Raw genomic sequence first — 15963 nt, 5'->3', positions numbered from 1 at the left:
AACGCAGTGAGGGTCCGGCCTCTACGAGATCTGCAGGTGTGCGGAGACGAAGCCAAAATCAGTCACACATTCGCGACACTACTGAGCCGAAGTGTTTTAAAGAGAGCAGTCGTGGCTTTGCCACTTATTCCGTTTCGTGGTGCCGCGCGCGCGAGCCTAGGAGCACACCACTTTGACTCAATTGAGACGTGGAAGGTAGCTGCATTTCAGTGACCGGCACGGCACTGCGCGTTGCGGTGCGGACACTCGATCAGAAGAAATGAATGAAATAAACAAGTCAAAAGAGCTGTGCACACGGATAAAATATAGGGTGGCATGCCTATGGAAGCAAACACGGCTGCTGGAACGCCCAACACGGTGACCTGGGCGCGCGAATTCGCGATGGCGTTCCCCCGGCATGCAACTCGCCGATGCACCCCAAGAAATGCAGACAGGGTCCTGTTGTGTTTCTCGCCATTGCACGTACACATGGGGAATTTGTTGTCACTCTGGAAGTCTAATGGTCTTTCAGCTGACAGTCTTGCCCGTCCCTGCTGGTGCCAGGATACACTGTGTCTCACGGTTTTTGCTGCTCCACTCACCGCCTCCTGCTGTCCATTCACGCTGGTCCAGTCTCGAACTTCGCTAGTACGTTTTACAGTGCGCGCTGGGACGAAGAGGTGCCCTCATTCTGTAGGTCAGTAACACAAGGAAAGGGCAGCAGAGTCCTGCATTGTACGCTGGTGGATGGCTGCCCAGCAACCTTGTCGGAAGTCTGCGTGACAGCCTTGCGTACTGCACAATAGCGGCTCCCCGGGTGGTGCAAACTACTCGTGTCTGCTTCCGATAAGCGCACGGAAACAGTGAGGCCTGCATAGAGGGACCTCACGCCAGTGGCTCCAACCAGTACTGTGCCAAACACAAAAATCGAGTGGCAGAGGAGCACTGTACTCAACGCTAGGTCATACCCTGCCTCACCACCCACACTAACAGCAAGGCGTCTCGACGTCGGCCGAAGGGCACAGGTAACGGGCTGATGGTGTAGGGGTATCACGTTCGCTTCGCATGCGAAAGGTCTCGGGTTCAATTCCCGATCAGTCCACTGTTTTACCAACCATCATACCGATATCTTTCATTGGCACAGAATCGTTGACAAGGAGAGCTGGCGTGTACGGTTGTTGCTTTCACGTGGCAGACCGAATACCTAGTGTTGAATGCTCATTCTGTTTCTGTAATTCTCGCAGATTACAATCAAGACACTTCCTCACGAGGAAAAATCACAATATCCAAGTGCTGATGGTGTAGGGGAATCACGTGATCTTCCCATGAGGAAGGTATCGGGTTCGATTCCCAACCAGTCCGTTTCTTATGCTCTGCTGATATATGGCATATACGCATGCAGCATTGTGTACAGTGAGCAGGCATTCGAAGTTACCAGCCACCTGTTGCCACCCTCGGATCGCGGCGGCTCGGGGCATGAGCTGTAGGTATCTGTCTCGAGCCGAAGATAAACAGAAACGGCAAAAATGGCGCGACGGGACGAAACACGCTTTGATGCTGGTTGCATAGGCTGTCTACTTTCTTTCTGATGTGGTCGGATCTCCATCGCCCACGCCAGGACGATGAGGCGTTCGCGTATGCCTCTGTTTACGTAGACAGGACGCCCTACATACGAAAACTGTTCGTTGCCTGTGGCGAGGCATACATGACACCAGCAGGCTTTCGCATCTCTCTCTCCACACTACCGTACTTCGCCCGTATTCAAATAGCTGTCAAGCGAAGTGATCTCGAACGTAGTCCGCTCTACATGTGTGATGGTTCGGATGGTAGTAAACATCTTTACTACTGCAGCGCCACATTATCCTTCAAAAAGTATGTCGAAGATCTGTAGAGATTTCTCAATGCCTCAGAAACCGGAGAGTTAATCTGTAAAACCACTCGCACCACTTCGATATTCTAGCCCACCATGACGAAGTCACATCGTAACCCAGCGCGCTAGCGACCGCTGCGTAGACCGAGTGTCCAGTGGTACCAGTCTGGTATTCGGTACGAATGATGGCTGTCACGGCTGTGACATAGGTTTCGAGTCTGTGAACCCTCTAGATGAGGCAGCCAGATGCTGTGTCTGCAGCTCCGCTCACGGTAAGAGGGCGTCACCCACGGTTTACCCTTTTTGTGTGCCGTTACAGATACATGGTCTTACCCAGTACGATCCGAACTCGTACCGGACGTCATAGCTTTCCTATTTCAGTTAATATCCGTCCCTAGCATCGTCGGCACGGCCCGCGGGGGGTTCGTGTCTAGTCGAACATGCAGGAATCGCCACTCATGTGGTTCAGCACTGAGGGCGGCGCTGAGCAGCCGGCACTGAGAGCCATGCTTCTGCCGAAGCGTATTGCATACGCATCGTAATAAAGTACCGACCGGGTTGCATGAGACCAGGGCATCATCATGCCCTGGTCGTCTACCTCCACTTGCAGGTGGCATATCAAGAAAAGGCACAAAACGGAAATGCTTTCGGGGAGCTTGGCAGTAGACTTCATTCAAGGCACCGCTGAAGACGGCGAAGCTGCCGACGCAATGGCGTGCAGGGACGACTTCACCCGGAAGCAGAGGCTTTAACGTGCAGCGCAGTCGTCGACACATCTTTCCTCGAGATGAGGCAGATGGAGGTAGCGAAGCCGACCACACCCGAACCACGATGGTGACACGGAGCACGGGGGCGGCGAGACCCGTTGGCGAGAAAATACTTTTGCGATAGTGCGCAGATGCCGGGGAGCCGCTGCGAATGAAGCGAGCCGGACCAGCGGCAGCATCGTTCTTCGCGTCGAAGCGATCCACCCGGCCGCCTGGGTGCCGGATGCTTTCATAGCAAATCACACCAACGCTGGCTGACAAATAACATCAGCTCACGGCTGGTTCACGGAAGTGTCACTTTCACGTCGGCAACCACAAGACCATTTGTTATCCATGTTGCCGCTATCGTGCAACTTGCTCTCTCCTATCGTGGACACACGTGCGATTGCTACGTTGAGGGGAGTGAGTGTGAAGCGCGGTACTGGTGGGTTACCCCAGGACTGTGCGCCGGAATTGTCTGGCCTTGCACAGTGTGTAGTAGTGACACCTCGATGGAGAAGCTCCCATGGCATATTGAATGGTCAGGCCGGTCGGCGCTAACGAAACCGGCGACGCGTTCATCACATACCCTTGATGTTTCGACATTCTCTCAGAAATGCGTCCATTCAACTTGTTCACCTCTGGCTACTTTGTCTGGCCGCGAGCGGGCAGCACACGGGAGCGACGAGTGTGCGTCAGCCGTGGCGGGTGGCGCAGTAGCATACGTCTGGAAGGTTAGTTACCTCTTGGCGGCTAGGCGGCGAGAAGCGCGTGAACATAGTTCTGCACGCTTAGCATTCCTTCTGATGTTTTTGTTTGCCGCATCACTCCCCCTGTACGGATGTGAGCATTCGATTTTCCTCTCCGTGCTTGCAACACCTCCCCAGATTGCCCCATTACAGCGTGCGGATCGGAAATGTGTTCATCAGTCCCAGCGGGAACCAGTCCGGCCAACTGCTTTCGGGCATGGCAACGAGTGTGAAGACAAAGGGCGCGCGGAACTGCCTGAAGAAGCTAACAGCAGTCTTCTGCGCGACTGCACGCCAGATGCCGGACTGCCTCCTTTTCCAAATGTTGTGGCCCTGCAAGCGAATGTGAGCGTGACCGGTTGTTCAGGGGAAGTCCCTGCCCAGGAGGTTCGTTCTGGGCCACCTCTTGGGGATATACGCCTGATATCCGGTTGCCCACCATTTGTACAAACTTGCGACCAACATGGATGCAACGGAAGGCAGCGCAGCGCTTCAGAGTCGGGGTCGGATAGCGAGGTTTATGCGTTTAGGTTTCTCCTTAGCAGCAACCGGCACCACCGCCAAGATAATGAAGGGGATTATTCGAGCGAGACGCCTACGTTGCTCAAAGGCATGGATGCGCGGCGGAGAGTGATCCCAGGAAGAACACAAGGGTCCCCGGCAGCGCAGTCGTTCTTATCAATTTGCAGTGCAGAGGCGCCCGTGCGCCGGCTCAGTGGCTTAGGTAGTGGCGAAAGGACGCTTGCTGATTTGGCTAACGGCCTGGCCATTTTCTGCGTTGTCATCATCGCTGGTGTCGCGACAGTCTGCGTAACTGCCGGAACTGGAGGTAAGTTCTCTTCAGTGGGTGGCGGCCAGTAGAGTAACGCCACTAAAGTCACGCAAGTGGAGCAAGCTTCTGTTGTGCCAAAAAGCGAAGGGCGTGTTCCTCTTTCCTCCGACGGGTTTCACCGCGATTCAGTCATGGGAAAGCACGTACGTTCAGTTGGGCGCTTCACTTTGCATTCTGCAATTGAGAGCCTCCGGTTGCCGAGCAAACAAAAAAGATACAGCAGGCCTGCACGGTGTCTGCTTCGCAGGTGGAGCGATATTTGTTCCTCTAATGCAACTCCTGATGCGCTTCACTACGCATGAAGCGACTGCAACTAGCCAGTGCTTGATGACAGGCAGCGCACTAGCAGGTCTCTGTATCAACTTCGTCCGCCGGAACCCGAAAGCCGATATGCCTCTTATCGATATGGACATGGTGAGGAGGAGGCAATGACTCTATTGAAGAAACGCTGACAGGGGCATTCGCGGTGCGCTCTGGGTTGTCACCATCAACACGGTTTCGGTCCTGAGCTGAGAACTCCAGCACGCTGTCTTGAGAAAGTACTTGCCATTAGCAGAGGAGCATGTTACTTCTTCCATTTGTCTTGTATATATGGCTGGGTTCACTTGCATCCGACTCTGGGTCAGTGTCTTCCCCAGTTGTAATCCTGACCTAGTTCATATGTGTGCATGCGGTTTCCGTGCTCAGATGCGGTCCTCTCTAATGTGTGCAGGTCCTCCTTCTCGGCCCCATGCAGATGTGTGGTTCGTCTGCTGGCGTTGTCGTGAATCATGCGCTCCCCGCGTGGTTCATCATTGCTCTCCTCGTGATATGTCTGTCGTACGAAATCATCAAGCTTCTAACGCGTTTCCGTCGAAGCCCAAGGAAGCCCATGGATGTGACGCGAGTGGCAGCGGAAGATCAGGCACCACCGAAGACATCCTGCATGCCAGCAACCTCTCAGGTCGTTGACGCGGCTATGCCAGCAGGTTGCAGAACTCCTGCGTCTGACAGGGAGGGAAAAGCTGTCAGCGGGACCACCACATGGCAGGCAGCGGAGCCGGGACGAAGGGGAAACGACACCAAGGAGGAAGTCACGAACGGGCCGGAACGTAAGCGATCCGGGGGCTGCGCACTGAGAACACAAGTATCACCGCAAAGCGAGAAGTGATCCTCGGTACATGTGCCTACCCACTGCGCCCTCTCGCAATCTCGCTATCACAGTCAGATTTCAGTGTACCGGTTCAGCGCGTCACTCTACTTTAGATTGTGTGGCGCCCGCATTACTAGTGGCTGTATACATCTTTTCAGTCGTGAGGGCCGCCGTCTCAGTATTGCTGGGAGCACGCATGCCACGTGGAACATCCGTTGCGCATGGTGCACAGCATCCCCGAAAACCCAGAAGGGCTTGCGGTGCTACACAGTAGGCGCCTCTCTTCTGTTTTTGTTTCGTCAGAATGCCAACCCAAAGTTCAGCTAGTTCCAGAACATCAAGAACTTAACCCCGACGAGAGAGGAGAGCAGGGTGCATCATATCGTCAGCGATACAGATGCGGTGAATGCAGTCGTGCTGCTATCTTATACAGGTGGAAACGGTATGACATGACGGTAAGCTCCAGCCGAGCGGCACTTTGTTTTCTTCCGTGCATTCCCTCGTCTCATTTTTTCTAAATATTTCCAAAGTTCCTTGCAAGTACACGGCTTGCTCCCGCTGCGGGCACTGGTGTCTAAGGGTGTTTTCATTCTACGACAGATCGGCCCGTGCGGGCATGTCCTTGCCTCTTTGGCTCTTCTTTCCTTGGATGTGCTCTTCTTCTTGTCTTCTGCCGTGGATGCTTGTACCGTTGGCTGCCAGAAATGGTCAGTGCTATTGATCATCTGGATAATCAACCTCGTCGTCACGTTCATCAAGGGCGGCAGGCGCTCTACATTTCACATCGTAAGAAATCAGAGCCATTATGCTTGTTCCAACATCGTCGGTGAGCGGGACGGTGTCTCCTTCATCGAGTACCTCTTCCTGGAGCATAGGCCCCGTGTTACTTCGTCTCACGCTAGCGGGTTGCAAAGTTGTGTGGTCCATGTCGAGACGAAGGCAACTCGCTCAGGAACGAGCGTTATATATTTCTGTCTGTATTCGTCGTCATTCTGCGATGTTGTGGTTACTTTGCAGGTACCGTTCTGCTCCACTGCCTATTGGGTAGTGTATGCAGTCGGATGTCTCTTTCTTGCGAGTGTAGCCCTATTGTGGGGCTCGTTTCTGACTGCGCGTCACAGGAAGCGAATCCGGCTCTGCATTCGTCGCTACTCTCCCATCGTGTACACATCTAGCAACGTCCAGCTCCTCCTGACTCAGGCATTCCTTGCTGGCGTGCTAGGTAAACAACAAGTCAATGATCTTAGCAAAGGGCATAGTTGCATGCGAACCAATCCGCTTGCTTTTGGCGTGCTTTTTCTTCCGCACTCGCTGTCTGCTGGTCGGATTGTTGTTCACGTGTGTGTTCCTGCTTCAAACATGCTGTCTCGTAATATAATACCTCCTGCCCACTTTCTCGCGCAATAGTAGTAAATTCATACCGTTTTGCCTACACGGGTGGCATGTCTGCCTTAGACAAAAGCAAGGTCATTGTGTGGGCCTGCTTCCGCTTCGAAAGAGTTTTTATGCGAACTGCGGCATCTCTTGGATGCCTCTCTCTGCATTGTTTCGGTGTCCGCTGAATGTTTCCAGGAGCGATAATGGGGATCGGTGGAGGCATGATTCTAGGTCCCATTCTACTTCTCAAGGGTGTCCCGCCCAGTGTGTCGTCCGCTCTGACATCGTGTCTGGTTCTTCTTTCCGCTTCCACGGCTGCCACAATCAACTTGACAAGCCGAATGGCGCCTCCCAGCGTCAGCGGCGTCCTCTTTCTCGTCTTGTTCTGCACCACCTTAGTTGGCAAATCGCTGCTTGACAGCTACGTAAGTGAGCCGCACTAGCTGCCGGTCCTTCCCCTCTTTTAAGCGCCTCTGTATAGGAACGAGTATGTACATGACAGTGTGAGTCTGTAGTTGTTCCGCATCATGCTACGTCGCCTGAGGGACCACGATAAGGCGAAGGCCCTATGGTTGTGCAGAAGCAACGCGTCACGTCGCCCACACTGAGGCATGCTGCATCTCTGATGAGGTATTCGTCGGAAGGCCGACTTAGAATGCGTCAGCGAGGCGGTCGATGGCGCTATATGTAAACGGATCTGCACATGTTGACAGAGCGAGCAAGGATTTACACCATTCGCTACACTCAGCTTTTATGTGTTTTCCCACTGTCATTTCTGGTGCTCTCGAGGACATAACGTACTGATAACAGGAGCGCTCGCTTCTCTCAGAGAACTCTGAAATCCTCTTCTTTCACACAGCACACGTCTTTTCTAATGCAAACCCACATGTGCAGATTAAGAAACGTCACCTGGAACGCTGGCTGGTCGCCTTGTTGATTGGCGTAATGGTGTGCTCCATCGGCTGCTCCATCGGTAAGAAAGGTCTCTCCACCCTCTCGCTTGCAGAGGAGTTCATCACCCCGGCAGGTCACCTGTCTGCGCTATGCTGTATACTGTAGCGCTGAAACATAGAATCTTTATTCGTTTCGTGCAGCACCTGGGAGAGGCAAACTTCGAGTTGTACGTATTTGTCTTTTTGTTTGCAGCTGCCGGCATAATTGACGGGGTCAACGGCCCTCCGTCGGTGCAGCAGTTCATGGACCCGTGCGACCGATGAGTTGGGAAGCGGGTGATTTCCGCTGCTAGTCGACCTTTTCGCTGTTGGAGCTAAGTCTTCGCTTGTGTATCTCATGAATAGGACGACGGTCAAGACGTGATTGAGCGGGGAAATTGTCGCCCCGCAAATGCATCTGACGCCCGCTTGAGTTGCTAGAAACAGCGTGACCACTCACAGGAAGACAACATACAGCAGGGACGAGCGCGGGAACGGCGGAGCCCGACATGCTCGACAGACCAAACCCTGGCTGCGGAAGATGCTAGCAGCAGAGACGAGATCCAGTGCTCCGCCTGAAGGCGGCTACAAGAACACTGACGAGGAATACACTCTACGTGCCAGGGAATGACAAAAAACGGCATATGTGAGCACAGCGAGGATTCGCATTAAGACGTAGGTATCCATCAGACCGAGAAGAAGAGATAAAGACATTTCATCGGCGGACGAGGAAGGACAGACGCGGACAGCGTCCGTTCCTGAACCGTTACTGACCGGGCGCGCCTTGCTTATAAGTGTGTTCCTCAGTCGTGGTGCACATGCTACCTCCATCAGGCACCAGTGCATTCTCGTTCCCTGCTGGTGTTCTTCTGAGAGGGACTCTAAACAGCGTCTTCACAGCATGTGCCTGCCGTCGATTTTTGCCGTTGCGAGACGGAGGCACACCGCTTTTGCATAAGCCGCATTCCAGCGCACCCCGACCCCAGCATAACTTCACTGAGCGGCCAGCACTATCGAACGGGAGAACCGAAATCAAATATACACACAGGAAGGAAGCCTGGAATGCCCCGTGCGGCTTGGGTCTCGGGGCGCCCTGCCCAGAGTCGTTCTATCGCGCAGCCAGCCGTAGGCCTCGCCGCTTGCTTGCAGCGGACACGGCAGACGCCACGAGGGTGAGACGCATGCTCTGATGGTGGGGCTTCGAGTAAGCTGTATGAACTCGCTTGCGGTTGGCGTAACGCACTCATCAAACGTGTCTGGACCGTCGCGCAGTGTGACGAAACACGCTACTCTGGATATCGGCGTTCAGCGGGTATGAACCTAGACACCGTGTTTCATTGTGGCCTTTAGACGGTTTCATGCAGACGCATGCACCACTGCGCGAGAGCGCATCCGAATTTCGTGCTAGACGGACTCCAGCAGCAGCTAAGAAGTCATCCTACTCTGATTGAAGGTTCCTTAGCGGAACATTACACATTGAAATGCCGATACGCGCACGTGGATAGATATACGCACCAGCTAATACTCCCTATTGGAATAACGGGACGCGCACAGGCATCGACACGCTTGCGCGGCTGCATGTGCGACTTGGCCTGGGCGAGCATCAACGCCCATATGACCGCACATATGCCCTAAATGCTCACAGACCCATACACATACATATATATGTATATACATAGACATTCATAGATGCATATCTCTCGTCGATCTACGTGTCGCTGTCGGAGAGCAGTTCGCTGCCGAGCTCGTCGTACTGCACGTACTGGCGAAGCTGCTCGAGCAACGCGCTTGCCATACCTGAGAAAATCCGACAGACGCACAGAGGAAAAGCGTAGAAGGACGTAACAAGGAAGCAACACATCCCAAATCCCCTTTCAGAGGCGTGCGAGCGACGAAAAGAAGCCCAGAGCTACCCTAAACAGCCGCATGCCAGGAACCGCGGCACGAGTCTCGAAGCCGTCGCCGGTTGTGTGCCGCTCGCGCTCCAACTGCTTGTCTTCCCCCGGTTCCCCTGCCTTCCCTCGCATCCGTACACTATTCGACGCTGGGCTTTCCCCTGTGACTTTGTTTTGTGATCTCCTTTGTCCGCGGGGCTCGCTGTCTATCCCCCTATCTGCTGAACGCTCCCTCTGCCCGCGACGCACCTCTGTTGCTCTCCGGCGACGCCAAGCCTTCCCCTCGCCCTCGCTCGCGACCTTCTCTCTCTTCGCGGCGCCAGGCGCCTTCGCTCAGCCTGCGGACTGGCATCTGCGCCTCGTCTTCCGCCGCTCCCTCTGCGTCTGCTGCTTCTTGACTGTCTCGTCTGTATCGCTCTGCCCTGAACAGGTCTGCGGCGAGCGTTCGCCGCGAGCCGCCGCTGCCGGCCGACGAGGCGCCGGGGCTGCGCGCCCCGCCATAGGCCCTCTCGGCATGCTCGCCGCCGCCCCCGGGGCTTGTGGCTCGACCCCCAGGGAGCGGATACGGCTGCGGGGAAGACTCCCCGTCCGCGGCGGGCAGCGAAGCGAGCGAGGCTGGGGAAGCGGCCGAAGGCAAGAGTGCGTGAGTTCGCTTGAAGGGGAACGTGACGAATGCAGAGAAATTCGATCGGCAAATCGGGCAGCGCTCCTGATGGAGCGAGCGGAGGCAGTCGAAGCACAGCGAGCAGTGCCTGAGTGCAAAGGAGAACAAACCCAGTCCAGAAACCTGACAAGACACGACAGCGCCTGAGGACGCACGCGCGGAGGCAGAGCCGCCTCCAGAGTCGGATAGGAGCAGAAAGGTCAAGGAACAAGGTGCCATGGAGGCACCCCGCGCTACTGCCCTCCGCGCAAACAGAGGTGACTGACTCACGGCAAAGAAGAGATCTGGGCGACCCGCCATCTGCTACGAGACCGCAAGAACATGGAAAGAGATAAGGTGCTGAGTAACCGGGGCAGTGCTTCCTCTGACCTTCTCACCTGCAGGGGTAAAGCATGACGTCCTTCGCATTCGTCATGCAGACTAGGCACTCCTTCTCTCCGCCAACGCTCTCTCCCTCCTCCAGGCCATAGACGTCGAGCCTCTCCTGAGCCCGCACAAGACCGCCACCCAGCATGACTTCCTTCGCGAGCTCCAGACCAAGAGAAGACGAGTTGAGTTGATTCCTCCGGAGGATGAGCACGTGTGTGGAGGCCTGCGAACAGAGCAAAGCAGGAGCAACAGCTATGGGAGGAAATATGGCGCCACATAATACAAACAGCCGCACAGTGAAAAAGCGAGATGCGAAGAGACCTTCACCAGCCCACCAGACACAAACGAAGGGGAAACGTAGCCAGTTCTGAGGAAAAGCGCCAGCAGCTAAAGCATTAGTGAAGAAGCACATATAGGTATCGCCAAGGAAGTGTGTAGAAATGCATTTCCACGGGAACCGGATTCACAACATAATCTCAGGTGGATCTCTGCGATGCAATGACCCATGTACAGGCAAGATGCATATACACATAGATATGTCTGAGTTTTCTTGGTATCGCTGTGTGTGCTGTGCCCACACGCTTTTGGAGGCGCTGCGAAGAAAGCTGTTCCAGGCTGTTTCTTCTGAGGCGGAAAAAAAAACCCCTTCACTCACCTCAGAGACTGAGACGGCTCCAAGGTGGCCTGACTCGCTCATACGTCGGTGCTGCAAACAAAGTGGGGCCTGAGCGAAAGCTTCTCAGCAACAGATTGATTGTCTCCGTCGCGAATAAAAGGATGAGACTGGAGGATACACGGAACATCACAAATAAGGCGCCCTCTCTACGCGCCCTCGCTGCTGAAATTCAAGGTTCGATATGCACGCGGCTGCACGACAAGGCACCGTAGGAAACAAGCGGCCCCCCTGCCTTCAACCGAAAGAATAGCAAAGGGCGAAGCGTAAGAGAGATAAAAGAAGTATAACAGAGCGGAGAGAAAGCCTCGCGAGGAAACGGAAAGGCTGGACGCTTGTGCTCGTGGCGCATACAACGGGCCGCGCGCAGGTTGCGAGGGCCGCGCAGCCGTAGGCCGCACTCGATCGTTCACAGCCATGAAAAATGGTTTCCCCGTAGTCGTCCGTGCGAGTGAAAGCCGACGAGCCGCAAAAAAACAGCAACGAGCGCTTACGGAGTGCGCAAGCAGGGATGCCACGACAACGAGGGGAAGCTCAGCGCTGCCTCGGCCTTCGCCGCCGGCGCCCGCGAAATTCCCCAGAACGGCCCTCTGAAAAAAACGAAAGAGACACCCAGCTGCACCGCAGAGATGGCATGCGGCGAAACAAAAGAGAGACGAAAACGCTGACGCCAAGCGCGCCCGCCTCAGGTGCCTTTGTGGACTCGACAGACAACACGCGGCGCGCACTGCCCAGAAGCCTCGATCTGCGTGCTGAAAACGAGCTCACAAAGGAAAGCGCCACGTGAGAAACGCGCTTGCGAGAGGGCCTTCTAAACACTCTGCTTAACGCGAAGTTGTCTATGCACTCAGCGCCACGCGACGCTTTCTCCACACTGTGCTTTACGCAAGCCTCAGACTCTGGAGGTGTCTGTTCAGGCCGCATATTTCCTTTTCCAACGACGCACTCGATCCGCAGGCGAGGCGCGCACGCGCTGGTGCATCCCGGCTTTGACGCTGAGGCACCCGGACAGCACACGCACAGCAGGCGCAAGAGCCAGGTGAGAGTGACGTGCCGGCGCCTCAGAACGCAGAGAGGAAGAGATACGCCGACACCTGAGGCTCGAGGAAGAGCGATCCCGCCCCACCCCCCCCCCCCCGCAGCAGAGCCGCACGTCGGAAGGCAGCTCCTCAGCGCCAGAGACAGCCATCACAAGGTCACAAGGTCTGCACGCATGGAGACAGCAGCCAGGGCAAGCCTTCCCAAGTGTCCCGGAGGTCGCTCCTTGGGAGCGGCCTCCCACTTACGTGAGCTCTGCCGACCGCAGACGATACTCAGAAGGCGAGAGAAGCGCAGGCGAAGAAGAGAGCAATGCGCTGTCCGCGCCGGCTCCAGCCTCCAGCCTCGACGCGCCCTCTCCGCCGTCGTCGCGGTCTGCACTCGAAGAGGGCAGGCCTGCAGAGAGAGGTAGCCAGCGAGAAGACGAATGAGAGAAAAAATGAAGTGCGCGAGCCACGCAGTGGGATCTGTGCGTGGGTCTCCGTGGAGGGCTCGCGTGCGAGACGCTCTTCTCCGCTGCGCACGTCGCGACGCATCGAGCGAAAGCCACGCACTAACCGACAACTGGCGGGCGTTTTCTCTCCTTGTTTTCGCGCCTCCTCTCTGCCTACCGTCTCTCTCCTCCAGCTCAAGCAGCGACCGCGAAGCCTCAGAGTGAGCCGCCGAGCGCCTCGTCGTGCAAGCAGCGAGACGCCGCGCCCCGAAGATTCGCCGCAGCGAGCGCGGAAAGTGCAGCGGCCGGTCTAGAACCCCCAGGGAGACGCTGACTTCGTCGGCTTTTTTCGCGAGCTAAAAGGAGGCGAACGCGCAAACCGAAGCACACCACAGACGCCGAGGCACCGCATGCACTCTCGCACACAAAAGGCAGAAAGCGGGAGGAGTAAACTAGCGAGAAAACAGAAATCGGCGAGATCCTGCCCGCTCCACGTCGAGTCCCCGCACACGCCATGAGTGACGATATAAATGCACATGGGCACACTGCTAGGAATGAAAGAAGCAGGAAAAAAATCCGCAACCGCACTACTCGAAGTCTAGCTCGCTAATCGACGGCCTAAATGGCACCCGCCGACGGCATACGGCATGGCAATTTGAATTTTCTTTTTTTCAGGAAGGACGTTTGCGAGCGCGGTCGGGATCGAATCCAGAGGACGCCTCCGCTCTTCGAGACCGCTCAGGCGCCAGATGCGGCGTACCCCTCCCCCCCCCTCCTCGCAGTGAGAAGCAGGCCGCGGGTGCTACGCTGTCGCCGCGACTCCGCTCTCCTCACCGCTTTTTGCAGCGCCTCGGCGTCCACGCCCCAGTACACGACAAGAGTCGCAGCGTCGCAGGCATCGAGGAGGAACTCCAGCTCAGTCCTGCCTGCCTCGCCCAGAGCCGCCACGGCTGCTTCCCACTTCCGGGCTTCTTCGCCCGCCACAGCCCCGTTAGTCGTCTCGCTTGCTCCAGGAGCCCGCGAAGGAGAAGCCGAAGATGCAGAAGAAGAAGGAACTGAGGAGGAGGCAGAAGAAGATGAAGCGGAAGAAAAGGAGGAAGCTGAGGAAGAAGATGAGGAGGAAGGGAAGATGACGGCTTTCGTCTGGACGGCGACGCGGACGCGGAGAATCGCGAGTGGAGACGCCGGGTTGTAGTTCCTCACGAGCTTTTCGAAGTGGATGCGAAAGAGGCGCTGCAGGTCCCACGAGTAGCGCGCGAGGCCGCGAAGGTGAAGAGGATGCTGAGAAAAAAAGACGGAAGAAAACCGGGCAATCAGTGTGCTCCAGAAAAGGCGGGACGAATGCGGGAATTCTGAGCTGCCGGGAACTGCCCGAACACCGAAAAGTAAAACGAGATACTTCAAGCAGACAGCACACTCCGCCGGCGCGCTCGGTGTCCGCCACACAAGAGCCGAGACACCACGCAGACGGGAGGCAAGGCAAGAGGAAAGAAAGAACAGCGGCAAGAGGGAGAGCGATGATTGGAGGGTATTCCTGGCGGAAGGAGAAGTACCACACACGCGCGAGACGCCTGCGGAGAGAGAAGGGCAGTGGCGTGGCGAGGATGCAGCCTCCAGCCCGCGCTCGTCGCTCTTCTGCCTACCTGCTGAACGGCGAATTGCCTTCGAATTTTCTGTTCCTGTATAAGTTGCCGAAGAAGGCGGAGGAACCAGAGAAGCAGCAAGATGCCCGCGAGCACGCAGAGCGTGTTGTGCAGCCCCGCGGAGATCGAGGGGTTGGCGAGGACTGAAGGAGAAGAAAAGCCCGCGGCAGCGCCCTGGCCGAGGAGCGCCGCCTCACGTCTCCGGTGAGAGTCGAGGGCGCCCGCTGACGAGAAGAAAGAAGTGGGGGAAGAGTCGGAATTCGCGGCGCCCGCCATGGTGCAAGGCGGGCGAGCGGCGAGCGCGCGACAAGCGGGAGATCCTCACGGCAACCGCGACGTCTTCTTCTCTCACTCCTCCGCTCTTCGTCCTTTCAGACTCGACGCTGACCCCACATGCTGCTTGCTAGCCTGATGAGGCTCTTCGTATCGAGTCTGTAACCCCACCTCACGCGCCGACATGCCCTTGATTCGAGTGATCAAGAAGAGAGGACTTTGTAGTCGGGTGGAGGCGAGGAGGAGAAAGAAGGACGCAAAACGCGCGGACGTACGGTATGCGGGGGGCGCAGACCGGGGCACGTGGGGAAGGAGCGAAGAATCGGCGGAAAACCGAGAAAGAGGCGCAGAGGGAGTTCGTTTCCGAGAGTTTCCAACGCGATTCTCCGCTCGAAAAACAGTCAGGCAACGGCGGGCGGGCTGACTGCCACGACGCTGGAGGAGACGCCGCGCACCACTGTGAAGCTGGGGATGAAGCAGAAGACAAAATAGCGCTTTTTCACAAACCTGGGGCGAGACAGCGAGGCGAAAAGTGGAAGAAAAGCACTTGTCTCCTAGAGGAGAAGCGCCAGTTTGTCTCTCGGTCCTCGCGCCTGCTCGATGCACGTTGCTACCGAAAAGGACGAGGCAGACGCGAGAGGAAGTTTCCCACCCCACGCCCTTTCTTTTTCATTAAAAGTTTGACTAAGACTGCGATGCGATCGCTTGGGAGGAAGCGAGAGGAGAGCGAACCTGCCAGTTCACTCCCACATCTCCGGCGGGCTAGCTTTTTTCTCAGGGTTCCTTCTTTGCCGCGCATGCGGCACGCAGATGCACAGCGAAAGAGGACGCGCGAACGAAAAGAGTTGCGTTCCTGACCCTTCTTTGCTGTGAAGCAGACACCACAAGCACGTGAGAGACTGTCTGTGCGTTTCTCCTTCTGCTGTGCACCCTCTTGTTCTTCGCTTTCTACTCAGACTCCTCCGCACACGCACCGTGCACATGTCCGCCGCCCGCCCGTGAGACTCCGTGTCTGTACGTAAAGTCAGCAGAGGCTGTCGAGGCGCTTTTTCACGCGTTTCCTCGGATTTCTTCTTCTAATGTGCACACCGCACTGACGGAGGGACCTCCTCTTTGCTTCCCCTGTGTTTGGTTCTAACAACAGGAGGAGCGGTAACGCAATGACTCGCTCTCCGCTGTGTGCGGACTCAGATGTCGGCGCAAGCGGAGCTGGTGCACAGAGATAGCGACGCGAATTGCAGACAACTGCGGAAAGGCCCTGAGAACAAGTGGGAAAGTGTTGCCGGTCTGAGGTCAGAAGGGGTTCGTTAGTTTTTTTAGGCAGACGGCAACAGACTCGGCCGAGGCAAACCCCCCAA

General features: G+C 56.2%; 2 protein-coding genes and 1 non-coding gene across 3 annotated transcripts; 2 read left to right on the top strand and 1 right to left on the bottom strand.

Annotated features, from left to right (window-relative positions):
• The first annotated feature begins 1009 nt into the window (after window positions 1-1009).
• BESB_050710 lies at window positions 1010-1081 on the top strand. Its single transcript has one exon. It is a non-coding gene; the product is annotated as a tRNA-Ala (tRNA).
• Window positions 1082-3401: 2320 nt separating this feature from the next.
• On the top strand, window positions 3402-7902 carry BESB_047520 (uncharacterized protein; the record flags this gene model as incomplete). Its single annotated transcript, XM_029363203.1, has 9 exons — window positions 3402-4173; window positions 4424-4590; window positions 4889-5267; window positions 5612-5763; window positions 6011-6094; window positions 6326-6530; window positions 6881-7110; window positions 7580-7658; window positions 7832-7902. The coding sequence occupies 9 exons, from the start codon at window positions 3402-3404 to the stop codon at window positions 7900-7902; spliced, it is 2139 nt and encodes a 712-aa protein (XP_029220569.1).
• A 1423-nt stretch (window positions 7903-9325) lies between these two features.
• On the bottom strand, window positions 9326-14608 carry BESB_047510 (uncharacterized protein; the record flags this gene model as incomplete). The annotated part of the gene is made up of 10 exons (XM_029363202.1): window positions 9326-9414; window positions 9762-10264; window positions 10554-10768; window positions 11201-11251; window positions 11713-11808; window positions 12165-12213; window positions 12505-12652; window positions 12868-13045; window positions 13524-13970; window positions 14333-14608. The coding sequence occupies 10 exons, from the start codon at window positions 14606-14608 to the stop codon at window positions 9326-9328; spliced, it is 2052 nt and encodes a 683-aa protein (XP_029220568.1).
• Window positions 14609-15963: the final 1355 nt, after the last annotated feature.

This window comes from Besnoitia besnoiti, chromosome III, assembly GCF_002563875.1.
Source record: "Besnoitia besnoiti strain Bb-Ger1 chromosome III, whole genome shotgun sequence".
Taxonomy (NCBI): domain Eukaryota; phylum Apicomplexa; class Conoidasida; order Eucoccidiorida; family Sarcocystidae; genus Besnoitia; species Besnoitia besnoiti.
Note: the sequence above shows the minus strand (reverse complement) of the source record. Positions and strands in the feature narration are given on the sequence as shown.